General features: G+C 43.8%; 1 protein-coding gene across 1 annotated transcript in view; it reads right to left on the minus strand.

The window, feature by feature from the left end:
• col22a1 (collagen, type XXII, alpha 1) overlaps positions 1-26980 on the minus strand; it is a 56605-nt gene extending 29625 nt beyond the window's left edge. Inside the window, exons 1-12 of the mRNA XM_035523800.2 lie at positions 26778-26980; positions 23610-23764; positions 22923-23489; positions 15844-15924; positions 9923-10034; positions 8757-8880; positions 8078-8353; positions 7514-7594; positions 2923-3042; positions 2567-2611; positions 2375-2437; positions 1444-1482 (exon numbers count right to left, since the gene is read on the minus strand). Of these exons, the coding sequence (XP_035379693.1) occupies positions 1444-1482; positions 2375-2437; positions 2567-2611; positions 2923-3042; positions 7514-7594; positions 8078-8353; positions 8757-8880; positions 9923-10034; positions 15844-15924; positions 22923-23489; positions 23610-23700 (1599 nt within the window). The 5' untranslated portion in view covers positions 23701-23764; positions 26778-26980. The remainder of the gene's footprint in view (positions 1-1443; positions 1483-2374; positions 2438-2566; positions 2612-2922; positions 3043-7513; positions 7595-8077; positions 8354-8756; positions 8881-9922; positions 10035-15843; positions 15925-22922; positions 23490-23609; positions 23765-26777) is intronic.
• Between the last annotated feature and the right edge of the window lie 364 nt (positions 26981-27344).

Below are 27344 nucleotides of genomic sequence, written 5' to 3' on the forward strand. Positions count from 1 at the left end.
CCCTTGTAGAAGCTTGGTGATCATTGCATTACATCGCTGAGTGTGATTACATGTACTCAATAATCCAATCTATCAGACTTCTGCAGTCATCTAATTATTCAAGTGTTCATGTAAGCAGCATACTCCAGTGTCTTAGATCAGGATAAGTCCATAATCTGTTTTCTTGAAATCCGATAAAGAGAGGATTTCAGCTCAGCAATCTTTCATTGCATACTCTGATTTTTTTGGGATTTTTCAGACTGTACTGTGTAAAAATATACTTGGACAGACTAATCTGTAGCCGAAACTGCAAGCGTCATTTTGAGCAACGGCCATAAAATGGCAACCGCAAAACTAAAAATTCTCGTCTCCGTATTTGAAGCGAAACAAAGACCATTTGGAGAAGAGCAGCATTATGCACATGAAACCATAAAAAATGCAGCTCATATTTGCCAGTGAAATCACTGCATGCTTTAAAAAATAATAAATAAAGCATAGACAGAAGTTTACATCGTGTGCTACTTGAGTTTATTGGCTGGCAACAAAGCAGAAATCAGATTACTGCCAGGCTCATGTAGACTTGGAGGATATGCATCATCTGTCTAGTGAAGTGCATATAAATGTCTTAAATGGATTACTGACAAAATCTGCTTTCTTGCAGTTCTAAGATTATTGAGCATGTGCATGTAAACGCACTCATTGCTACAATGGAAAATGTATCCAGAGCAAATTCTGCAGCCACTGGGCTGCTACAGTTTGATCCTCCTTCATCAAACCCAGTTCTGAGTGGGCCAAAACGGTGCAGGCGGGTTGAGCTACTGCTGCTCTCAATCATACATCCCCCTGTGTGTGTGTGTTTGTGTGTGTGTATGAGTGGGGTTGCCTCACACGACTGGAAGTGTAGCTCCCAGCGTGGAATCCCTCACGGTCAGTGGACTTTAAAGTTCTCACTTTCAAAACCTGAAGTGTTTTTCATCTCATAAACCCATGCAGCACAGGAGTGAGTCTAGTTTCACAACTCACTCGCAGCCTGCTGAACATAGCCGTGTGTGGGGCACATTTACTAAAGACTATGCAGTCACCCCTCTGAGCTAACAAACTGTGTGCTCAGAAATACACACAAACACACACATGCATATGCACACACACACACACACACACACACACACACACACAAACATACTTACACCCATGAACAAAATGACGAGAACAGGGCCTTTTCTGAACTGTCAGCCGAGTGCTTTAGCTGTAGCTATATTCTAATCCTTCCCTGATCTCAGGGAACAAACTCCCTAAGCCTGTGCTGATTTTGTCTCCTCTAAATAAAAACTCTAACAGTCTCAGAATGGAAATCCAGCAACTACCGGCAGAGACGAACACACAGAAACTGGACCACATTCTGATCAACAGAATTTGTACTGCATGCCCGGTTCAGGAGTTTGGCCGATAAATATACGATCTTACCTTCTCACCTCTATCCCCCTTGATAGAGGCTGCTCTGCCCTGCAAATAATCAATCGTCATGAATCGATTATTGTCGAGGCCCGAGAGAAAGAGAGAGAGAGAGAGAGAGAGAGAGAGAGAGAGGGAGGGAGAGAAGCAGCACAGGTAAGCACAGGAGAATTACAGAAAACGCTTCACTGTGTCTTTGGAATGGAATTATCTGGTGGTTGGTGTATCTTTGGTAATGATTCAAAGGCAGCTTGTCACTTTCAGTATTCTAGTTTTCAGCTTGTTTAAAGGCAAATGCACACTATGCCAAGTACAGTCGAGAGTCCACAGAGATGTTATAAAATCAGCATAAACCTGCATAATCAGAGCCATTGATAAGGTAGAGCCGAGATCACCAAAAAAACAAACACCTGATTATTAACACATTATTAGTACAATAATAATGTACATTTCTAAAGTGAAGCTCCTACATTAGGTAAATATTGGATGCAAAACTAAACTATAAAGATAAAATAACCATCTATACAATAACTCACACTGACGCTAATGGTTAAATATTGTCACTTGTGGTGCAACTGCAAAATCTATAAACCAATTAACCCAAACTCTGAGGGAAAAGACTTCCAAACCTGACAAACTAGTTATACAGGTGGACCTTTTGTAAGGTTGTCAGCCTCGGGTGACCTATTGGGTCTGTCCGATGGTTCTACCTGAAACGCTTGCTCGGTACCACCAGTACACCCATGAGTGGGTTACCAGCAAGCAGATGGCTCTGTGACAGAGTGAAAGCATTAAGGACCAGCCTATAGGGCCTGATGTGAGTCTCCTTAAACTAGCTCCCGGGCCATTAGGGGCCTGAGACGCGGCTCTTTGAGTTTTACTGGATGTGTGGCTCTTTCAGTTCGATTTGCTCGATCCAAGTAGTAAAAAATGGTTCTCATACAGCTTCTCCTTTCTGGCCCTTTGGTCCTTGTGGTCCATCAGTGCCCATAAGGCCAGGATCTCCCTGTGTGGATGCACAGTTTACAGGACAGTAGTGAAGAAATGCCACTTAGAACACCAGGAGAGGTGCACACAAGTCTGGACACTCTTAAAATGATCGGTGACAGTCTGAAATCAGGATATGGTTTATGACCTTTTCACCCTTGGGGCCTTGGACACCAGGCAAGCCAGTCTGACCCTGTGGGCAGCAGCAAAGTGGAGGTTGGAGACAGTGGAGAAATTAATTTTGCAGACGAGAGGTGAAAAGAAGAGGTAATAAGAGGTCAGCACAGGAAAAAAAAAAAAACAGTTGAAAAATTGTTATCCAAACATACGTTTGTAATATTTAAGGCATCTTAGTTATAGCACATGTGTTTTGCTCATGTACATAACGTTGATGAGTGTAAAAAAATATCAAAACAGTATGCTTGATCAAGTAGGGATCTATCTAGCCTACTGAAGTGAACCTGTGACCCCATGACCTTTGACTCATGACCTATAAGGCCTCACCCTTTCCCCTGGAGGACAGGAGCAGTTGACCGCATGTGTTTCACCCTTCTGCTCCCCGCTCGTGGGGGTCGGAGTGGGGATCTCGATGGGCGGAGGCTCAGTAACCACATGCGTGGGACACTGAAAGAAAGGCAGATGGAGAATGAATACAGGAGAGAGCGACAGACAGAAAATGACTATAGGGAAGAGAGAGAGATAAAGAATTGCTATGAGGGAGAGGGAAAAAAGAGAAAAATTTTATATGCCAAGGATCTGCAAAAATCACATATGATCATAGTTGTGGGTTATTATAAAACATATACATATAAAACTAAAATGATATATAAAACTAATAGAAAACTTATATATATGTGTATGTGTATGTGCGTGTGTGTGTGTGTGTGTGCGTGCGTGCGTGTGTGTGTGTGTGTGTGCTCTGGTTTTTCTCTGGGCTCATCATCTGGTTGGTTAAGGGGGGCTCTGAGTTTACTTACTTTTGCTTTAGATTCTGTTAAATTCAAGGCTTATTGTCTGAACTTAGTTGTTAGTTGCTTGTTAGCTGTAATTATTATTCACTGCAGGTGTAGTTAAATTAGGATGACTCTAACTTCAGATTTTCCCAGCCACTGCATTTCAGCCCTGCCACAAAATGGCCTGCTAACATCATTTCAGTGATCTTCTCATTAGCTCAGGAGAAAGTGCTAACGAGGACAAAGCAGCTGATATCACTGTCATTAGAAGAGTAGACTGGTTGACTGGTTGCTTTAAAAAGGGTGGTAGTGCTTGAAGTTTTCTCCTGTTAACCATGGTTACCTCCAAGGAAACATGTACAGTCATCATTGCATTGCATTGCATCAAAAAGGCTTCACAGGCAAGGACATTGCTGCTTGTAAGATAACACCTAAATAAACCATTTATTGAATCATCAAGAACTTCAAGCAGAGAGGTTCAATTGCAGTGAAGAAGGCTTCAGGGCGGCCAAGAAAATCAAGACAGCACCAGGACCATCTCCTAAAGAGGATGCAGCTACAGGATGGGGTCACCACCAGTGCAGAGCTTGCTCAGGAATGTTAGAAGGCAGGTGTGAGTGCATCTGCACGCACAGTGAGGCGGAGGCTTTTGGAGGATGGCTCTGTGTCAAGAAGGCGGCAAAGGAGCCACTTCTCTCCAAGAAAAACATCAAGGACAGACTGACATTCTGCAGGAAGTATAGGGATTGGACTGCAGAGGACTGGGATAAAGTTACTTTCTTTGATGAATCCCCCTTCAGACTGCTTGGGACATCTGGACAAATGATTATCCAGAGAAGAAAAGGTAGGTGCTACCATGAGTCCTGTGTCATGCCAACAGTGAGGCATCCTGTGGCCATTCATGTGTGGGGTACTTCTCATCCTAGGGAGTGGGTTTGCTTAAAATCTTGCCTAAGAACACTGCCATGAATAAGGAATGATATCAAAGCATCCTCCAAGAGCAACGTCTCCCAATGATCCAGGAGCAATTTGGTGATGAACAATGCTTTTTGCAGCATGACAGAGCACCATGTCAGAAGGCAAAACCAAGTGGCACAGTGAACAAAACATTAAAATTTTGGGTCCATGGCCAGGAAACTCCCCAGATCTCAATCCCATTGAGAACCTGTGGTCAATCCTCAAAAAGAAGGTGGACAAACAAAAACACAGAAACTGTGATCAACTCCAAGCACTGATTAGATGAGAATGAGTTGCCATCAGTCAAGATTTTGCCAAGAAGCTTATTATATTCAGCATTGCAAGGCGAATTGCAGAAGTCTTAAAAAAAGATAGGTCAACACTGTAAATATTAAATCTTTGCTTAAACTGGATGTTTTTACATGTTTATGGTCCCTTTCATACACTGCCTGGCCAAAAAAAAGGTCCCCACCTGGATTTAACTAAGCAAATAGGTAAAAAGTTCCCATTGGATAATTACTGCATGGGTGATTATGTTTCAGCTGGCAACAAGTTATTTAACCCTAACTGATGCAGTGAGTAGCTTCTCAATTGTTAAACAACTATGTCGAAAAACACATCCTGTGGTCGTGGAAAAGATGCTACTAGTCTGTTTCAGAAGGGTCAAATTATCAGCATGCATTAAGCAGAGAAAACATCTATAGAGATTGCTGAAACTACTAAAATCGGGTTAAGAACAGTCCAACGCATTATTAAAAAGTGGAAGGGCAGTCAGGAAACATCATCTTCAAAGAAGGAATGTGGTCGGAAAAAAATCTTGAATGCTTGTGATCAGCAATCACTTAAACGTGTGGTGAAATAAAAAACAACAGTAGAACTCAGGGATATGTTTAATAGTGAAAGTGAGAGCATTTCCACACACACAATGCAAAGGGAACTCAAGGGATTGGGACTAAACAGCCGTGTAGCCTTAAGAAAACCACTTGTCAGTGAGACTAACCAGCAAAAACAGCTACAGTTTGCTAGGGAGCATAAAGATTGGACTCTGGAGCAATGGAAGAAGGTCATGTGGTCTGATGAGTCCAGATTTACCCTGTTCCAGAGTGATGGGTGCATCAGGGTAAGAAGAGAGGCGGCTGAAGTGATGCACCCATCATGCCTAGTGCCCACCGTACAAGACTGTGGGGGCAGTGCTATTATCTGGGGTTGCTGCAGTTGGTCAGGTCTAGGTTCAGCAATGTTATGTGCCCAAAGAATGAGGTCAGCTGACTACCTGAATATACTGAACGACCAGGTTATTCCATCAATGGATTTTTTCTTCCCTGATGGCACGGGCATATTCCAAGATGACAATGCCAGGATTCATCGGGCTCAAATTGTGAAAGAGTGGTTCAGGGAGCATGAGACATCATTTTCACACATGCATTGGCCACCACAGACCTGAAGGGGTTCCAGACCTGAACCCCATTGAGAATCTTTGGGACGTGCTGGAGAAGACTTTGCGCAGTGGTCCAAATCTCCCATCATCAATACAAGATCTTGGGGAAAAATTAATGCAACTCTGGACAGAAATAAATGTTGTGACATTGCAGAAGCTTGTGGAAACGATGCCACACCAAATGCGTGTCCTAATCAAAGCTATGAAATCAGCCGTAATCAATCCAATGAAATATTAGAGTGTGTGACCTTTTTTTTGGCCAGGCAGTGTATATAAAAACATATTTTTCATATACGCACCTCTCATATGTACAAAATATATGTATGTGTAAAGGTGTGCATACATTTGTATTTGACACAGGTAGATCTTAGGCTATATATGTGTTTAAATATGAATTATCATGTAGGTTAGGGAAATATTATAATTTATTATCATTTCGGCATGCACCTAAAACTTAAAGTACTTTGTATGGGATATATGACAATGTGAAACAATCTTACTGATTTTGATTATGTAACTACAGAGTAACGCATTGTTACTCATTGATACATAATATATTACACTGTTATAAATGGAATAGTTAGGCTTAGTATAGTGTTATCAGAGGTTCATTACTGAGTGATATTCAGTAAATTACACTATAATAAATGGTATCTTTATATAAGTGCTGTTGTTGGTACTTGTGATTTTGGTTTGTTTTTACTGCACTTTTGCAGAGAGAATGTCAGACTAATCCAACATGTGTGTTCCCTGTGCTGTGCTTGTGAAAGGCACTCTGCACATACACTCAGCACGTTGAGTTTTCAGGTAATGGTCAGGCTCTTCCTAATGGGAGCCAGTAAACCATGCAGCACAGCTGAGTGCAGGTGAGCACAGGTGAGCGCAGGTGAGCGCAGGAGAGCGCAGGTGAGCACAGGTGAGCGCAGGTGAGCACAGGTGAGTGCAGGTGAGCGCAGGAGAGTGCAGGTGAGCACAGGTGAGCACAGGTGAGCGCAGGTGAGCGCAGGTGAACCCGGCTGTAGATGCCTGAGTCATTTAGATGTAAAATACAGAACGCAAACACTGTACACTTTAGCAGCTGTTTCTTTGTTTAAAAAGAACAAACCTTTCAGAGGGTCCAGTTAAAAGTGTTACTATAGTAACAATATAGTTATAGTTACTATAGCATGCATGGGACCACATATCGTGGTCCTGAGTCACTCAGATGTGATAAAAATGGTTATTTAGCTTTGAATGGGCAACTATGTAGGAGAGTGAATGTGGGAAAGTGGGTGCCAGAAACACTGTTATTTCTGAAGGTGCCACAACGGAGCTGCAAATAGCTAAGGCATGTGATTGGTGTGTGAGAGAGATAGAGAGCCATAGAGGGTGAAAGAGAGAGAGAGAGAGAGACAGCTGGAGAGACAGACAGAAAGGGAGAAAGAGAGAGATGGATGGAGAGAGAATTTGATGAAAGTTGTTGACTTGCTGACAGGCGGAGAATGTTTAAGTGGTATTCAGCCAAAGAAGCAGATGCAATCACAGAATCAGAAATGTTGTGTGTGTGTGTGTGTGTGTGTCTATATTCGAAAGAGAGTATGTATGTGTATATGAATGTTTGTGCATATGAATGTGTGTGTGTGTGTACAAGAGAATATATATATATATGCATATCATTGTGTGTGTGTGTGTGTGTGTGTGTGTGTGTGTGTGTGTGTGTGTGTGTGTGTGTGTGTGTGTGTGTGTGTGTGGACAGATGGACACTCACAGGGCCTCCAGGCAGGTCACAACATGTCTCCTGCTCTACCTGCTTAGAGTTACAGTAGATCACCATCCTTTGAAGGTCAAACTGTGGAGGGAATGCACGCACACACACACACACACACACACACACACACATATATACACATACACAGAGAGAAAGACAGACATTAGCAGGCTGTGTTAGCAACACTTCTACATTTCTCCAGGTCTCACACACCATGGGTGGAGACAGAAATCTCAAACCCAAGCAGTGGAAGCCCTCTGACAGCTGGAGCTGGCAGAACTGCTCTGTTCTGAGACTGGCTCCCCTAAAATAATAAGTGTAGCATAGCAACCCAAGCAAGCACAATGCCACACCAGATTATAATGGAGATTCACAATCAACATGTGTTACTGTTGCATATATATGTGTGTGAATATGTATATGTACTTATATGCAATAATTATGCATATATTACATCATAGATCATTTATTCTGTAAATATACTATTTTCTGTGAATGTGAATTCAAAGGAAATTCACTTCAGGCTAATATCAGTGTGAAGCTTGACTTCTGTGAGGAACTCACGTCTATTGGGACACTGTCGTACAACCGTTTGCCGATGACGGTTTTGCCCTGGATCTCGATGTCCTGCCGATCCTCGATGGGCAGCGTCTGGACGTGCTTACAGTCCAGGTAGAGGGCTACGGACACCGCATCCACGCGCAGGCCAATCTTGTGCCAGTTGCGGTCGAACAGGTTGTCTACCTCTGGGTTGCGGAAGACCGCCCGGACCGCGTCCTTGGTCACACCCACCGCATTGTACTCCACGGCCTTGTTCTCACCGTCCAGACGGATGGAGACCTGGTGGGAAAGGCTTGGTGAGACGCCGGAGACCCCGACTAAGACGGGCAGGGCGGCTTTGCCCAATCAGGTCCGGGGCATCTGCAGGCACTGAGAACTTCCACAAACACACTAGGAGCTCAGTGACTCTGTGGCTGTATCGTTGATTCCTTTAAGTGTGTTGTACATTTAAGTCACACCATTTAATCAACCAAAAATCACTATGTAAATCAACCTAAATTGAATTAAAGATATTAACTGCCAGCCTATTGTAATGTTAACTGATAGCATGTGAAAGCTTCATGCCAGCATGTCATACTGAGTCACTACACAGTGGCTGTGTAAATCATGCGAGAAAGCAGGAAGCGCTTCAGGGTTCCATCTGCTGAAGGTGGGCGTGGCCTCCAGCCTGCGACCTGCTCACCTGCGGGATGCCATACTTGTCGTACACCTGCCACAGGTACCAGTCCTCCCTGCGAGATGTCTTCCTGAACTTGAAGGTGGTGACGAAGGCGTACTCGTCAGGAAGACCCTGAGGGAACACGTCTCTGGAACAGAGACACAGTGAGAGGGTTCTAACGCCAGCACCACCTGCAGGCAAAACACTGGATGTGTGAATGTGGGCCTTTACACAGAAGCTGAGGGGCTTCACACGGAGGCTGAGGGGCTTTACACAGGACCTGAGGGGCTTTACACAGAAGCTGAGGGACTTTACACAAATTCTGAAGGGCTTTACACAGAAGCTGAGGGGCTTTACACAGGACCTGAGGGGCTTTACACAGAAGCTGAGGGGCTTTACACAAATTCTGAAGGGCTTTACATAGAAGCTAAGGGGCTTTACACAGGACCTGAGGGGCTTTACACAGAAGCTGAGGGGCTTTACACAAATTCTGTGGGCCTTTACACAGAAGCTGAGGGGCTTTATACAGAGGCTGAGGGGCTTTACACAGAAGCTGAGGGGCTTTACACAGATTCTGTGGGCCTTTACACAGAAGCTGAGGGACTTTATACAGAGGCTGAGGGGCTTTACACAGAAGCTGAGGGGCTTTACACAGAAGCTGAGGGGCTTTATACAGAGGCTGAGGGGCTTTATACAGAGGCTGAGGGGCTTTATACAGAAGCTGAGGGGCTTTACACAGACTCTGACTGCTTAGCAGCTGCAGACGGTGATGAGGAACATGATCAATTATCTTGTCCGTTCCTTAGCACTGCGTCTAATTTATATGAATCTAAAAGTTCTGAGGAGGTGTGCCGCCTGCAAACAGATTAGAGGTAGTATTCTCCAGGACCTGAATGAACACAGCTGCAGTAGGAAATACACACAGGAAACCTGTTTCCCCAAGACTGTAAGAAAGCAGCTTGTACCTTTTATCTTCAGGTAGAACAACAGATCACTGGTATGGTACCGCATGGAAAAAACATAATATAGTATATATAACATAACATAGTATTCACAGAGCACAAGATGCAGAAGTAGTAAATGTTTGGGGGTAGGACCAATGGTTTCCAGGGGAACAGGATGTTTCAGACAGAGGTCCATCATCAGCTGTGCAAGCCAAGAGAAATTTTAAAAAGCATTTTTGCACTCACTCCGTCTGTTGGACGATAGGCATGGTGCCCAGTCTCACGTAGGCACCGTGTCCAGGCTCTGCCTTCTCCCCCAGAATGTCTCTCACATTGAAGTACTCCATCAGGTCGAAGCCTGTTAGAGTCAGCCAGAGGAATTATTAATACAGCAAACTAATACACGGAATTGCCTTTCAGGCTGTAAAGTGAGGTGATGGCAGAAGCGGCATCTGAACCCTACTGATATGCTGTAGAGGCCTGCTAAGGGACTTCGATTTCCCCAACTAGTCATTCCCCTTATGGCCACTAGGTGGGGAATATGAGTCAGAAGAACGCATGGGAAACGTAACACTACAGAGGAGCCAGAAATGTCCATTTCCTTACAGCACCTATCAGGAACGTGCTATGGTACAGGGGTATAGCGGGAGGTATTGGAGGTATTGCTGTTGTGATTAACAGTAGTATCAAACTGGAGCGTAAATGCAATGATGCAGGAATGGTATCCAGGGAGTAGGTTATCCTCTGCAAAACAAACACACATGCATACCTAAGATAACACTTATAGCAGTTCTTTTACATTACATGAAATGTTATGGGAATTTTTGCACAAAATACACTAACCCAATCTTTGAGATGCCACAGCAAAAACACAGCAAACTGTACTTGCTGGATATAATTGTTTTTACAGTGGAAACGTGTGTGTGTGTGTGTGTGTGTGTGTGTGTGTGTGTGTGTGTGTGTGTGTGTGTGTGTGTGTGTGTGTGTGTGTGTTGACTACCTTAAACTCAGCCAGTTTCTTTGTATTCAGCACTAGACTACCTTAAACTAAACCAGTCACATAAACAAATACAGCACACTATACAGCAGTTTCTTTGTTGTTGTTGTTGTTGTTGTTGTTGTTAAAAGGGATAAAAATAGGATTAAACAGGTTTAAATTTGAATAGCTTTAATTCTAAGTACATTTTTGTTGGTCCAGATCTGGCCCCTGTGTTGCTGGGATAGACTACAGCCCCCCACACGAACTGGAGTTTAGAAGATGAATGAATGATTAAAATGAAAGCTTCTTCTGACTATTATGCTCATTTGTTTCTGTGTTTTGTGGTTCTCAAAAAGAAGAGAAAGGCACTGGGACACTGCAGCACTGGGACACTGCAGTGAATACAGGAGCACTGGGACACTGCAGCACTGGGACACTGCAGGGAGTACAGGAGCACTGGGACACTGCAGCACTGCGACACTGCAGTGAGTACAGGAGCACTGGGACACTGCAGCACTGGGACACTGCAGGGAGTACAGGGGCCCCAGGACACTGCAGTGAGTACAGGGGCCCCGGGACACTGCCACTCTGGGACACTGCAGCACTGGGACACTGCAGTGAGTACATGGGCCCTAGGACACTGCAGCGAGTACAGGGGCCCCGGGACACTGCCACTCTGGGACACTGCAGCACTGGGACACTGCAGTGAGTACAAGGGCACTAGGATGCTGCAGCACTGGGACACTGCAATGAGTACAGGGGCACTGGGACACTGCAGCACTGGGACACTGCAGTGAGTACAGGGGCCCCAGGACACTGCAGTGAGTACAGGAGCACTGGGACACTGCAGCACTGGGGACACTGCAAGGAGTACAGGGGCCCCAGGACACTGCCACTCTGGGATACTACAGCACTCGAACACTGCATTAGGGCCCTTCATGTTGTGCATTCCGTGGAAATAGCCCGAGAACAGGTGGCTGGAGCTAACAGGTGTCAGATACAGCTCTCCATCACTCTCCGTCAGATACAGCACTCCGTCTGTCAGCTCTCCGTCAGATACAGCTCTCCATCTGTCAGCCCTCCATCTGTCAGCCCTCCATCTGTCAGCCCTCCATCTGTCAGCGCTCCATCAGTCAGCTCTCCATCAGATACAGCTCTCCGTCAGCTCTCCGTCAGATACAGCTCTCCGTCAGAGACAGTATCTAAACTCTCAGGAAAAACGTAACAGTAGCTCCTTCGGTTTCCCTCTGTCTCACTCTCCTGGCTCACAAAACTCCCACACAGACATTCCTCAGCAGTGAAATGTTTGCCTGCTTCAGTATATATTTCTAGAACAGTGAAAGCATTGTCTAAGTTCTAATCACTTTGCTCAGTTCATTGTGGTCAGTTCATAGTTGCATGCATTAAACACTTGAAACCAACTTATACATTGTATTTTTCCTAATTATAGCTTTGTGAACTATTACCTTATGTGTGTGTGTGTGTGTGTGTGTGTGTGTGTGTGTGTGTGTGTGTGTGTGTGTGTGTGTGTGTGTGTGTAATGTAATAATGTAATAATTCTATATTTTGATAATAAATCAGCACACTGCACAATGGAAAACATGATCCAGCGCTCCCAACTCAAGTCTCCCACTGTTGCTCTTATTCATGCTCTTATCATGGTGCTGTTTGTACTCCTGTCACCGTGTGTGATGACGGTATTGGCTGCCCTGGAGCTCTCGGATGGGAGCAGGTCTGTAATTAGCATGGCAGGCTGAGCTGTATAATCACTGCGCTAGAGGAGAGCTATTTTGGAGGGAGAGCAAGCGGGTGAGTGAACGAAGACCGAGACGGGCCCGGGCCTGACGCGAAGTGAGAGCGCGACTGCTCCGTGAGACGTCGTGCCATGGCGACGGCTTCTCTCTGCCCTGCTTCTCGCCTTAACGCTGGGGTGCTACGTTTAAACTGGAGCTTAAACGTCTCTGCTCGTGAGTCTCGGTGGTTGTTGCTTAACGGAGCACAGCCTTGTTTCTGATTGGAGTGTGTACACTCATCCAATCATTCCAAAATGAGTCCATGTACCAGTCATATACATCAAAATGTAATATGAATGCATGTCACGCCCTGTAACTAGTGAGAGTCTAACTTGAACCAGTATCACTGGCTTGAATTTGTCCAGGAAATCAGCCCAGTTCTGTTTCAGTTACACTGGCTACCTGTCCCACTTCATATCCACTTTAAACTCCTCCTGCTAACAAACAAGTCTCAGGGCGGGTCTTTCCTTGCCCTGGCTCCCAAACCATGGAACAGTTTACAATAATCTCTTCACCACTGACTATTACTCCCTACTTTCCTCCTTTCTGAACACTTTCTGAACACTTTCTGAACACTTTCACTCTCCTGATGTGGGGGGGAGTTATGATTCTGTAAAGTGCCCTTGTGTATGAGAAAGGCATTATATTAGTCCAAAATAAATGATGGATTAATTAATCACTATCCAGAGAAAAGGCAAGTTTTCAAATATATGTAAGTGTAAATGTTTTGAATAAAGTCAGTTTTAAATTAATCTATGCAACTTTTAAATCAAGCTATACAAAATGTTAAATATGCATTTTTTTAGATTTTCTAAATGTTTCATAAGCAGCTACTACAGTGCCATCAAACACTCAAATACGGCATGAGGGATGTTGGCCTTTATTTCTGCATTCACTAAACCATCCGTGATGCATTTAGAAAGCTAATATCGCAAGGCTATTTAAGAAGCCTGGGACCTCCTAAAACACCAACACCAGCCTGCAACAGCAGAATGTCTAAGACATGTTGATGGCTAGATCTTTGTGTTAAGTGTTCTGCTGCTGTTCGTCTGGAGAGTCACTCTCCAGCGACTGGTTGCTTTCTTCTCTTCGAAACAAAGATGCAAGGATCAGGAGTTGAGACAGAGCTATTTTCTCATCTCATCATTGCTGGGAAAACAGAAGAATGTTGTCTCACAACAGCTGGGGATTGCCTGCAAGTTTCAGCTCCAGATGTGTTTGGGAAAATGTAGTTTACTGTAACAAGATGACCACATAATTAGCACCTAGAATCACAAGAGCAGAGGATATCTAGTCTAGTCTATCTCGTCATGGCATCTGCAAAAATGAAAAGCTCTACGGCGTCTCCTACCCAGCTGAACCAGCTTTTGCTGTTTGATGAGCCGTACAGTTAAAAAGTGGCTCTCCAGCACACAGTGCTTGTCATTTACAAGCTAAAAGCTGAGTTTCACCCTTGCAGGAAAAGCTAAAAGCTCAGACACAGAACTACCTGGAATGAGTGTGTCACTAGGCCCACTGTAAGTTTAACTGTTTGACTACCTCTGCCCAATTAATACTTGAAATGCCTTAGTCAGTTTAGCTTGATAGTAAACGTAAGATGCAAAAATGAAATAAAATTTGCCATAGTACAACCGTACCCTACACTATAAAGTTCAGTCTTACTGTGAATTGCTACTGCCACACAGCACTCTGTTGTAGCTAGCTGAACACTGCAGGTGTTGATAGTTCTTGCTTAGGCTGTGCTTTGTATGATTTAGATGTAAACAGGCTCAATTATGTTAATTTAACACTAAGGATTCTGGCACATGTTCAGGAGTCCTTTATGTGCCATTTGTACCACACCCCCTGTGGAGACTGGAGACTCTCTCTCTCTCTCTCTCTCTCTCTATGTCTCTCTCTCTCTCTCTCTCCCTCTATGTCTCTCTCTCTCTCTCTCTCTCTCTCTCTCTATGTCTCTCTCCCTCCTTCTCTCTCTCTCTCTCTCTCTCTCTCTCTCTCTCTCTCTCTATGTCTCTCTCCCTCCTTCTCTCTCTCTCTCTCTCTCTCTCTCTCTCTCTCTCTCCCTCCTTCTCTCTCTCTATGTCTCTCTCCCTCCTTCTCTCTCTCTCTCTCTCTCTCTCTCTCTCTCTCTATGTCTCTCTCCCTCCTTCTCTCTCTCTCTCTCTCTCTCTCTCTCTCTCTCCCTCCTTCTCTCTCTCTATGTCTCTCTCCCTCCTTCTCTCTCTCTCTCTCTCTCTCTCTCTCTCTCTCTATGTCTCTCTCCCTCCTTCTCTCTCTCTCTCTCTCTCTCTCTCTCTCTATGTCTCTCTCCCTCCTTCTCTCTCTCTCTCTCTCTCTCTCTCTTCTCCTCCCCTCCCTCGCTTTCTCCATACACTCCCATTTCCCCTCTCTCAGTCTTTTGTTCTCCCGCCTTCTCTCCCTCTATCTCTCGACTCAATTCTCCTCCATCTCTTTCTCTACATCTCTCTCTCTCTCTCTCTCTCTCTCTCTCTCTCTGTTTTTCTCTGTGTCTGTTTTCTGACTCTACTCTGTCAAGTTTGTGTGGGTGGCTCACACAGGAACTGGGATCCCCCAAAGACTCTAAGACAACATCCTACCTGTCTGCATGACCACTGCAACACTCACTGTTTCTTCGAAAAGGGGAAAAACTCTTCCTTTTTCTTCCCAAATATAGAGGCAAAAAAATGAACCTTCAGGGAAACCTTGGAACATGCTGTGTTCATTTTTACTATTTGTTCTATGGAACAAGACACAACAAGAATCTTGCAGATTGTATGGTTCAAAAATAAAAACATTTACCACAACTGAAAGTGCTTTTGAAAACTACCTGATGCAAAATCAGATAGAATTTTCACATAATACTGCAAAATGTCTACTTTATGTACTTAATCTGTGAGTTTGTTTATGTCTGTGATTCCTTCAAATGATATCGTCTGAAGGCATGGTACACAATGGCCTGATCACTTGAGGAACACGTGACACTCTCAATAAAAACCCACAGGAAAAAAAAAAAAAAAACTAATATTAACTAGAAAGCATCAGCCAAAAAAAAACAAAAAAAAAAAAACAGGACCAACTCATTTGAGTCTCCTTTAAAAATTCAGCAGTTCAAATCTTTGGACTGTCTGTAACTGGAACTCCAAAGATTTAACCAAACACATCCTAAGATCCCACAATTCTGAAGCTCATTGTAAAGTACACTGAAGGCTCAATATCATATGATTTTTCTTTTAATTCCTTTCTAGTTATACAATTTGCCAAATGTACCTTTACTGTCAGTTTACTGAACTGATCCATCTCACTCGCTGAAATGTACGCAACCCCCTCAGTGACCCCCACAGAGTGCATGTGCACCACAGGAAGTGGATGGTGGAAAAGCATGAGTGTGAAATCACCTGGAACTTCCTTCTGGCCCGCTCCCGTGCTGCTGGGCTTGAAGCGGTTGGCCTGCACCTTCATGTTGGGGCACAGAACATCTGCAGAGGGAACAGACATAAATTGTTAGGACACAGTGGTGAAAGCATTCAGGTGCTTTATTCCATGGCGCGTATTCACTTTGTTTGGACCATGGAGTCATGCACTCTTCTCCACAGGCTGGGGTTTGTGTTAAAGAGGACAACTCGACGTACGATTTACAAAAGGTCTTCAAAGATTATTGTCTGTTTTGACTGTACATCTGTATTCATTACCTCTCCCTTTGTGGTGTAAGTTCTTCCCATGTCACAACCATATCATCTTCCCATATCACAAGTGATGTTCAGACTAATTGTCATCTGAGTAGTGAATTAAGATGTTCCGTGCAGTGTAACCTATTTAGCATTCGCCCAGAACATCGTTCAAATGTAATTACATGTGATTATTTCATGTGACATTTCATGAGGATGTTAAATGGAACTTAATCCCAGGCTGTCTATGGATTAAAAGTGAGCTAGAACACCTTCTCACACATATGATCGCTTTCATTGTTCTGTCTGTCTGAACAATCAGGCAGCCCCTCCACGTATCAACCTCTAACAATCCATCTCAGCTATTTTTTTAAATATACATGTGAGGAACAAAAGGCAACAAAAACAAAACATAACAGTAAGATGAATGAAGGCAGGGGTCATGAAGTGACACCTGTGTTAGCCAGACTCCTGTCTGATGGCACAAACAGATTTCTAAGGTTCTTTGTGTTGGTTAGGAGGCACTTGTTACTATCGTGGTGACCGTTGTCAGCCAAAGGAGGATTGGGCCCCGCCTTTGATTCGTGGTTCCTCTCAAGCTTTCTTCTGCAGGCACTAGGGAGTTTGCCCTTGACTTGCCCTTGACTTGCTCACTGGGGGCTTGGACTTGAACATTTGTAAAGCTGCTTTGTGACATCTGCACTATATATATATATATATATATTGACTTTACTTAAATTTGACTTAACTTGAAATGACTGACATACCAGTCTGTGAAGTTGCATCACTTCTGGTTGAGGCAGTCATATTTAGCAGGGTTTAAGAGCCTTTGCCAATAAAGCTTTTCATTTTTGTGCAGCTGGATTCACCAATAAAGACCAAAAAAATAAATAAATAAATAAATCTCAGAACCAAATGAGTATGACTGTGATCTAATATGTGTGGTGGGTAAGAATTCACCAGTGTGTCGCTGACCTACAATCCAGAAGGGCCCAAGTAATTATCCTTACTAGCACACAAAATTTCATTAGTTCATTACAGTTTGAATTGTTTTTCTATCAGTAAGAAAACTGCAGGGAGGACCCCTGGAATCTCTTTATCAGCAAAAAACAACAAGTCGGCGTTTTCCAGTCATTTGGGAGCAATTACTTTAACTTCACCATGTTCAGTCCTGTCACGGCACGACCACACTTTGTGTTACGAAACACAAAATGCGCCGGTCGTCTGTCCCGTTCGCCATAGAGGTGCGAGCCAGGACGGCACTGCTCGTCATTAACGCCGCGGCGGGAGCGCGTTTAGCGACGAGGCTGGCAGAAGTGGGTCTCCCGTCGCAGCTGCTGTTACAATCACAGGAGCCCCGCCCTTCCTTCAGAAGTGGCATCTCGCCGCGACGACAGCGTTGAGGCGTGACTTACGCCCGGGCGTCGCGCCACTGCGCACTCGGGGGCCTTAGGCTGCGGCATCCTCCAAGACCCCCGGGGGGGGGGGCGACCGCACGCCCACGCCCAGGCGACGCAGTCCTGGACGTCCACAGAGGGAGATCTCAAAGGGGTAAAGATGCTAACCGATAGCTTTGGTGACGGGAAAGGCAAACCAGCACCAGCGCACTTGGTTTACTTTGGCAGACATAGTGAGAAACGGCTATTTCTGGAGGAAGACCAAGCAGCCACACCGAGGCTTATAAAAGACATTGTGCGTACAACTGGATTGATCCCTCCCGTTCAAATCTATACCAGGGAAATGACAGTTGTACAGTTGGTACAAGCTGAAGAAACAAGATAAAATTAGCTAGCCAGTCACAAACTAATATAAAATGAATCTTTGTAGTTCGCCTACTTCAATATAAATAATCAAATTCGTTAAATCAGGAACATTCCTTAATAATAAAAACACACGGGCTTGTTTACATAAGCAGGTTGCTTTATGGCCAACTGTATAACTAGAGAATAATTGTAGTAGTGAATGCTAATGTCACCAAAGCAGTAGTTAGAAAGAACACGTTTTATGACAATCAATCATGCACCAGCCTGAGTTCAGAGTAGGAAATGATACTGCATCTGCTCCACTAACAGTAATTTAATGAGCACTAACCAGCAACTCTGCATATGAATGAATGCTAACACTGTGTTACTAATGGAAGATGAGGACAAACATTACATAACGCAGGCTCCGGTTCTGGAAACTCTAATGACCTATTCAACACAACTGCTGAAGCAAAGGCTCTGAGAGTGTTGTTATATATGGTGTATGTGAATTTTATGGGGGTTTTAAAGAGACTTTTTTTGCAAGTGGTAAGATCTGTGTAAGAAGCTTGAGAGCCAAATTGCCATCGCTTTACTTCTGCTGTCACTGTTGATGATCATAAACCATTTAATATTTGCCCAGAAAGGCAGAAGAAATTTTCTCAGCACTCTTGAGGCACCCAAACAGAATTTATGTTGAGGATACATTCCCACAAAGTGCCTATAAAAGACCCTTGGCCATTTTAGCTCTGTCAGTGTAGAAATGATATAAACAATGAGCTTCTTAAAGTGCAGACCTGTAATGTTTGAGAGAAGCTGCTTTAAGGTGTAGGAATAGCTAGCATCAAACACTTCTGGACAATAATAAAGGTCACAAGAATCAGCGGGAGAGACGCAACCGGTATGAACAGAGCACCTGGTCATGCGAACCAAGAGATTTGGGGTATGTTGCAGTGTTTAGAGACTTTCATGCTTGACGGATAATAGTCATTAAAGTAAATGACGCAGAATTTGTAGTAGTAGCTATTCTTAGAGAAACTTTTTCGTAGCTGTCATTATTTTCATGCTGTGTAAGTCACCTGGTCCACCAGGATTGCTGGGTATTTTCAGTTCATTCAAGGCTATGTAATAGCCGGCCACCCAGACACCGTGCTGGCTAGCTGCACACCGACCTTCCTTTGGTGCTGCATCATAAAACTCACGACACAAGATATTTATGGAAAAAGGTGCAGTCCATTATAATACCTGTGTACCTAGGTCTTCTTATTTTTCTCAAGCTCACTTTCTCTCTGTCTCTCACACACACACACACACACACACACACTTGGCACAAACCGGACAGACGCCCAAACCACGGAGCCCGATCGAGTGCCTGACAATCATGTACAATCAGACCCTGTAATTATCTTTAATCGCACCTAGAAAAAGTGCTTGGTTTTAAGAAGCCGTAACTTCACTATGAATTTCAGTTTATAGCAGCTGGTTCGCATGCTGCTGCTGTCTCTGTAGTGGAAGAGTTTTAGGTTTGCATGCTGGGGAACTCTTGGTGACCCCTCTCCACCCACCCTCCTATTTATCTAACCTTAGTAACGATTATAAACCATGCTTCCTTCCGCTAACTATGCAGGCTCAGTTCTTCTTCAAGGTACGCACCGTTGTGTATATTTTATGTTGATTTGGACACATTTGCAATCCCACACAGTATGATTTTGTCAAGATTTTGTGTTGTAGTGGAGAGTGTTTTACCAAACAGTGCTGAGTATATTCCGAGATGAGGAAAGTTATTTTGAATTTCACATCTGGGCTACTTTAAGTTGAACCTGTTATCTCTCTCACCCAGGGCTTCTCAGCCCATTCCTCGAGGAGTTCACCTTCTATTCCAGCAATAAACAAATCTACCATGGGCGTATACAGCCTCACTTAACTGGGTGAGCCATGTTCGGAGACAGGAAAAAAATCAAAACGCAGACTGGCTGAGAGGCCATTAGGACTGGAGTTAGAACCACTGCTCTGGCCAATGCCTGCAGCTCCCCAGTTCCTGGGACACACCCTTTAGGGGAAGTGCTTGACCCAGCCCATAGCAATAGACCACAACGGCTCTTTAAAAGGTGGTTAGGTCATTCTGGTGGTACCTATGTATTGGCTGGCAAAATGAGAAAGCAGTGAAAACCCTGGTGTGCGTCACTCTTTTAAAAGGGCGCCACATGTGAACGCCAAACTAACGTGACTTTTTCCTGTCCCTGTAATTTAGAGATTGACCCCAAGTGGCTAAACACGCCACCATATAGGGCAGAACTCCTTATCTTAGGCAACGGATAATCCAGCGTCGTGTTCCATTGAGGTTTCAGTTTGCACTAGAGAATTACATAAGGCAATGCAGGAGGCTGCAGTGTGAAATTAGATGAGAAAAAAGATTCTGAACTTGGTTGAACAACAGTGCTTTGTGACCCCAATTATGCCAAATCTGGCAAGTGATATTTAAATGTTAAGGAAATCACTTTAATGGAGCCTGCTGTGGCAAAAGCAGTGGATAAAAAAGACATCATGGTGTCATTTATGGTCAATTTGGCCATGATTACGAACAAACAAGAATGAAACAAACAAACAAACAAAACATAAAATCATAACTAATTATTAAACCGATGAGAAAAACTGAGCTAGCCCTAAAGCAAATACACAGTACTATAATTAAAGGTCCCTAGAAGATTACATTTCATAAACTATTGGTCTAAACTCCGCATGTTAATTTTTTTCAGTGATAAATAACTTGGTGTGTTTGATGTCTAACTAAAGCTTCAGATTACAATACTTCCAGGAAGGATAGGCCTTATCAGAGGTTTCTGCTCGTGTTTGACAGACCAGCAGCGGGCTAATCAAAACCAGGTTTGGGAGAGACAGCCTGTGCCAGTCAAGGCAAGTCTGGAGATTAAGACACCCGGACATCAGCATATTGCTCATGGATTTAGAAGCATATCGCGCCACTGGGCAGAGCCAGCATTTGGATTGAAAGCCGTGCAGGCGTGTGTGATGGGATTACCCTCTCTGATTAAACACACATGAGAAAATTCTGACTCAGACTCTGACTCAGCTTATGTGTTAAAATCTGGATATTTTTTGTTGTTGTTGTTGTTCTTTTATTCATTCTATCAAACAACATTTACAACTTCAAAACCCCAGAAACCTGCACTCCATCATGAAAAGATTTCCACAAAAACTAAAAGAATTTGATCATGTGTAAATGCGAATAAATTAACTGATTCATCAGGAAACAAAGCTAGGGAAGCTTGCCTAGGGCAGGGGTGTGGTAGAGAATGGCCAGACCGAACATCATATATATTGGTTACAGTGAAAGTATTTATACGTTTTACCAGTTATACTGAGGATCAAACTACAACTCATAACTCATACTTTTTAAAACTAAAAGCAGCAGATTAAAAGGTGCAAACAGGCCACAATGAAGCCCAACTCCACTGGAAACATTAGAACTATAATTTTCAGAACTAAAATAACCTGGCCTGCACACACGCCTGTCTTCTGTCCACAGGTATTCTTAGACATAAGTGTGCCGTGGCAAGTGGATGTGGCTATCTGAAAACTAGGCAGGAGGCAGAGGCAGCGATGGCAGCGATTGGTTCGATAGTCGATAGTGACGTTTCTTGGTGGAGATGGATACTCAGCACAGTGACTCGTGTGTTTGGCAAGATTCTCTTTAATGTGGGTGAGTCCTGGACTGGAATTCTAGGGCCGGGCCACAGTGAAAGCTTGAAATGAAGCTGAAGTGAATCACTCGCTCTTACGTTCTCCCTCTGTGCTCCATCTGTGGATCATCTAAATTAAACACAGCACCGCTAAAAGCACCGAAAGAACTTGTTCTTTGGAAAGTGAATTGGCTAATGTTCATCTGTATTGACTGGAGCTATAGGTTAGTTTCCACTCGTCTCCTTCCCACGCTCAGACAAATTTTTAAATTCGTCGAATTTAGAGGGGTTTCGATGTGATTGACCGACCTTGAGTGGACCATTTTAGAAGCTCAGAAAAGTAAAAGATACTAACTAGCTGTCTGATAGAAGTACTTACTGTTGAAATATAGTTGTTAATATAAAGCTGTGATGGTACACATACAATACTTAAAGACACAGACATGCACGAACATGCGGGCACACTTACACACACACACACACACACACACACACACACACACACACTTTCATTTTCACTGAATGTCATGTTCCAAGCCACCATACCCCAGTGTCTGAGAGCTATGTATTCATATAATTTTAATACAAGCTTGGTGCTTGCAGTAAGATGATCCCACACATTATCTAAAACTCTTTTTGCAGGCAAGATCCCAGGTTTTGCTCTCCATACCTCTGCTCCCCCAAGACTCTTCAGGGCACCAGACCATCAAAATGTCTCCAGAAAAGGAGCTCGTGTTTGGGGCCCAGTCTCCACCGACAACCGCGTGCGGTACAACAGTGAGATACTTCAACGAATGCCAAAGGATGCAGATAAGGGCATTTTAAAAACCGAACCCCTATGTATGTGTTTATGCATGCAAAAGGCAGCTCTGGATCGTACTCTAGACATACAACGGAGGACTTATAGAGATATGGAATTTAAGTGATCTGTCGGAGGTTTTATCCTCTAGGTCGCGCTGTAGTTTTAATGGGTGTTGAACATTTCTCAAAAGCCTTGCTGAATGCTGCACATGAAACCTTTATTTCTAGTTCACAACACCTGAGAGCTTGTAGCTGTTGGTGTTTCGCACTTTTACATTTATGGTATTTTGCAGACACTCTTATCCAGAGTGACTTACAAAAGTGCTTCATCATCATAGAATGTATCCTAACCAGTGCAACAGGTCAGAGTTCAGGCTACCGTTGAACAAGGATACTGCTATATAAAGAGTCAATGCCAAACAAGAATACGTGCAAGAAGGGATCAATTCATTATTTAATCACACACCTGTGCAGTTTTTGTAGACCTTTTGTAGAATTGTGCCTCATTTCCCCTGCTGAACAGTAGTAAAAAGCTTTAATAAACATTAAAGGCCTTCCGAGTACTTACTCTCACAGAGCCTTCTTCTCAGTCTCCCTCTGATTCGGTCAATGGCGTCGAAGTCCGTCACGTGGAAGACGTGCGAGCTTTTGGGTTCAGCCGCTATCTCCTCCAGCTCCACTTTCAGTGCCTCCCCAATGCCCACGGCAAACATGCGGATGCCAGCCTTGGCCGCCTCCACGGACGGCTCCAAGACGTAATCCTGGCTCCTCCCATCCGTTAGCAATATCGCCACCTTCTGGATGCCCCTGGCGGCGGGCCTGGCTCCTGCCTGCACCGTGAAGATGTTGGTGGTGGTGTAGCTGATGGCGTCTCCCGTCTTGGTGTTCCCTCCCAGGTATCGGATGTTCCTGGAAGCCCTCTTGACCTCCTCCAAGCTTTTGTACCTGGCCAGGTTGAACTCAGTGGTGGGCCGGTCACTGTAGCGCACAACAGCCACGCGTGTCTTGTCTTCGCCTATGTCAAAGGACTCCACCAGGTTGGCCACCCATTGACGGATCTTTTCAAAGTTGTCTTTGCCCACGCTGGATGAAGTGTCCAGAATGAAAACCAGGTCATAGTGGACGTTTTTACACCCTAGGAATACAGATGTTTTCAAATTGAATTGACCTTAGCCATCCTAAAGTTGGTCAGCCTAATAATACCACTGCAGTGTGGGATTCCTTGAAGTCAGAAGAATACTAGAGTGGACCTTACCTGCTCTCTGACCTTTAACCCCATTACTGCACAGGGTTAGCACCGTAATGGTCAGGATCAGAGAGAGCCTGAACCCAAACCGCACCTCCATGCCTCACTTTGATCAAAACCTTCCTTGTTTCCACTAATTTGTGATGATCATCAAATTTCCACACCTGTGAAGAGAACCGCAGGATCATAAATGAAGTTACAGGTTTGGGAGGAATTGAACAGATATTGGGTTATGATGCTTAACAGATGTGAGGTAGGGTATATGTCTTGGCTTGACACTGCATGCTGGGAAATACAACTACCTTCAGCTGATTCAACTACCTGCAGTTGATGCATACTGAAAAAAATCTGACACAGAGGTGTAGCTTTGACTATCAGCATTGAAACAGTACTATCCACAAAGGGAGACACACTCAAACATGGTTGATCGTAAGCCATCCCACAACTCTTCTATCACCTTATCTATTTCCACAATTAACCTTCATTCTGACCCATTCAGTGTCAGTGAAGCCTACATGGCATCCAGTAGGCGGTCATAGAAACAAAAATGATCTTTTTTCTTAAAAGAAACTGTCACAAACACACATAAATGCTGATTGTGTATAAGTGGTATCTATTGTGTCATAAACTCTGAAAGCTAAAAACATAAGCACAAAACCAAAGCCACAATGTAGCAAACAATGATATTTTCCTGACACTTTTATCCAAAGCAACTTACAAGTATGACTGAATAAACCTTGAGCAATTGAGGGTTAAGGGACTTGGTTAGGGGCCCAACAGTGGCAACTTGGCAGTGGTGGGGCTCAAATTGGCAACCTTCCAAGTACCTTAACCACTGAGCTACCACTGCCCACATACCACTGATATCAAAGTTTGGAAGTCTAATGGATTTTTCTGGTGACTGCAGCTGACACAGAGGCACTACTGACGCAAACCCCCCAGAGTGGGATGTTTGGTGGGAAACAGCATGTCATTTGGATTTAGCCAAGGACCAGAAGAGCATTCAGTTGCTCAAATGAGCTTCAGCAAGTGTAAGTAGGAAACATGGGATTGCAGAAAGAGATGACGTGGCAATCACGCCATTTCCACTTCAATCAAGCAGCGGATGCTAATTTAAACTAGCTGAGCACGCGCTAGCATTCCGGAGCTCGCTAGAGGTTGGTAATTCAGCTCAAGAGCAGATACTTGGATAAAATGGATTCCATGCTCCAAAAGAGAAACTTTGAGAACAGTGGCAACAGCAGAACACACAGCCTTTGTTCTAAAAGTTGGAAAAGCTAAACAGCGACTGCAACTGTATAAATTCAACACTGAAACTAGTTAATTCAACACTAAAACTAATTACGCAGCTTTATAGTCCCGCACCTGATTCTAATTATTTATTCTATCTATTTATACTATGATATTTTATTTTTTCCTAGTGTGTAAATTCTCCGAAAGCTTTTGACCTAGGAACCCTTGCTGATGCTTGACCTTTGGTTTCCTTTCCAGCATGGTTAACCTCTGACCAAGCTGGCCCAGTACATTCTGGACAGGTCTTAGAGATTGCAGGAGATAGCACACTGGTCTCACACATACTAACCCCTTCTGAGGAACCGAAGCCTTGCCAAGCTATAAGCAACATCTTAGACCGTGTAACCAAAATGCACTCTAATAGCTCAGACTGTAAAGAGGTCTGCACTGGCCAGTTTATGCCTTTCATTAAATTCTTCTGTTTGTTCTTAATGATAACTCTGACTGTCCATTTAGTTGGTTTCAGAGAACTGAGCAGTTTTGCCATGTTAACCCTCCACTTCATATTCATTCCTATAGTTTCCATTATTTAGAATCAAAATTGTGTTTCATTCAGTCAGAATACAAATAAGCAAGCAAGTAAATAAATACATATTTACAGCAAGTTAGTGTTGTTAGTCCTATTCAGTTTCACATGGCCTTGTTTTTGACAACTTGCCCACATATAAAATGGGTCAGAACTGGCCAGAGCTGCTTGCATTACCAAACTAATCTTTCAAACTAAAGTTTGTGCTCTTACTGTGACTCTCTTCAAGCTGTTTGGGCTTATTGCTTTAATCTCTTTTTTTTGCCAAATATAATTGTTGCATTTTGCATAATTACAGTGAGCAATCTATAATTAGGAACGTGGAGGGGGGGGGGGACAAGGTCTTATTCATCAAATAAACAGCACTTGAAAAACTTGATGTTTTTGTAAGTCAACACCCTGTTCTGTGTTGCCTGGGTTTTTTTTAGCAAAGACAGTAGCTGTTCACTGAATAAAGCCCACATGAGGAAACAGAGCACAGATGAATACGAAGGTTCTCACTAATAGGGTAAGCCAACCTCATAAAGCATGAAAATTAATTTTCTATGGTTTATACTTATTGAAATTGAAAGCTTTCAGTTTGTAAACTTCTAAAGTTTCAGATTGCACACATGCCAAAGAGGAGAAATTGCTGCTAGAAAAAGAAAAGAACTGAAGGATAACCCACCCGTGGTGAGGAAAATTATTTTCCATCTATTTCCCCACACACAGTGGCATTAGCACACTGTTTTTCTGCTCTCATCCTACCACATGCAGGTTTTGAGGTTCAAATGCCAGGATTGACAACTGGCAGGCACTACGGCTCTGGGATATGTAGTAAAGTTCCCATATTCCCATAAGTTCCCATATTCTCCAGAGCACGGCTCACTGTGCCCATGTGCTTAACTATGTAGGGTATTCCAATACACAGCACTAGATTAAGTAGAGAATACACAATCAAATGCGTAGTGGATTTCCTTTTAGGACTGGCACCTGTGGAGGTGTATTTTCAGACCGGATTCTTCAGCTATCACACAGGAGACCCCCAGCCAGGGGCCAGTCCAAGAGCCAGCATCCTAAATGACAGGCCTGGGAGCGTACAGCAGATGAGCAAAGCAGACCCTCCACTCTATTACTGCTTGAGATGTAGAAAACAGCCACTCATTTCTAAAACTCTTCCAGAAGAAAGAAAGGGATTGCGGCTGTGGACCTCACCAGCATCGCGACATTAACGAACTTCCGGGGACTCTGGACAACACCGACATGCAGACCGCATCAACACATGAAGTGTCCATTTAAAATTTGCAGCAGTTGACTGTCAAAATTGAAATGATAATGTTTATATAATACAATTCAAATGAAAGTTGACTCATTCTTACCTGTGCAATCAGTCTTCAGTGTTAGAATTTCCACACAAATATGCACACACTCTCTTTCTCCCTTCATCCAAAAACATCAATGCAGCATACTTAGGATAAAGTATCTTTACTGGTACGGAAAACACTGTACACATACACACACGCACACACACAGTCATACACACACCCACAGTAATCCAGAGGCCTGACAGAGAGTGTGTAGTCAGAACACTGGTGGAGTATTAGAGGGGAGGAAGCTTCACTCTGCTGTGAGGTGGGAGGGGGCGGAACTACTATTCAGAGTATAGGGTTTCAGTGGGGACTCGGTGGTTGGGCGCGCAACCCTGCCCTGTCCTGCCCTGCCCAGTTCACAGGCATCAAAAAATTGGGACTGACAGACTTGGCCAATTATAGACTGACCTTCTTGGTTATTTATGTCTCTGTTTACCTCCTCATCTCTCAGTCTCATTCTTCCTGTGTCTGTTTCACTCTCCACCCCCATGCGTTGGCCTAAACTCTCCCATGTAGCTCTAACCAACCACAGGTAAGCTAACTTGGGCCTGCCCTGGTTCTGGGGTGGTGGTCTGG

Source organism: Electrophorus electricus, chromosome 4, assembly GCF_041902795.1.
Source record: "Electrophorus electricus isolate QZ-2024a chromosome 4, ASM4190279v1, whole genome shotgun sequence".
In the NCBI taxonomy this organism is placed as follows: domain Eukaryota; kingdom Metazoa; phylum Chordata; class Actinopteri; order Gymnotiformes; family Gymnotidae; genus Electrophorus; species Electrophorus electricus.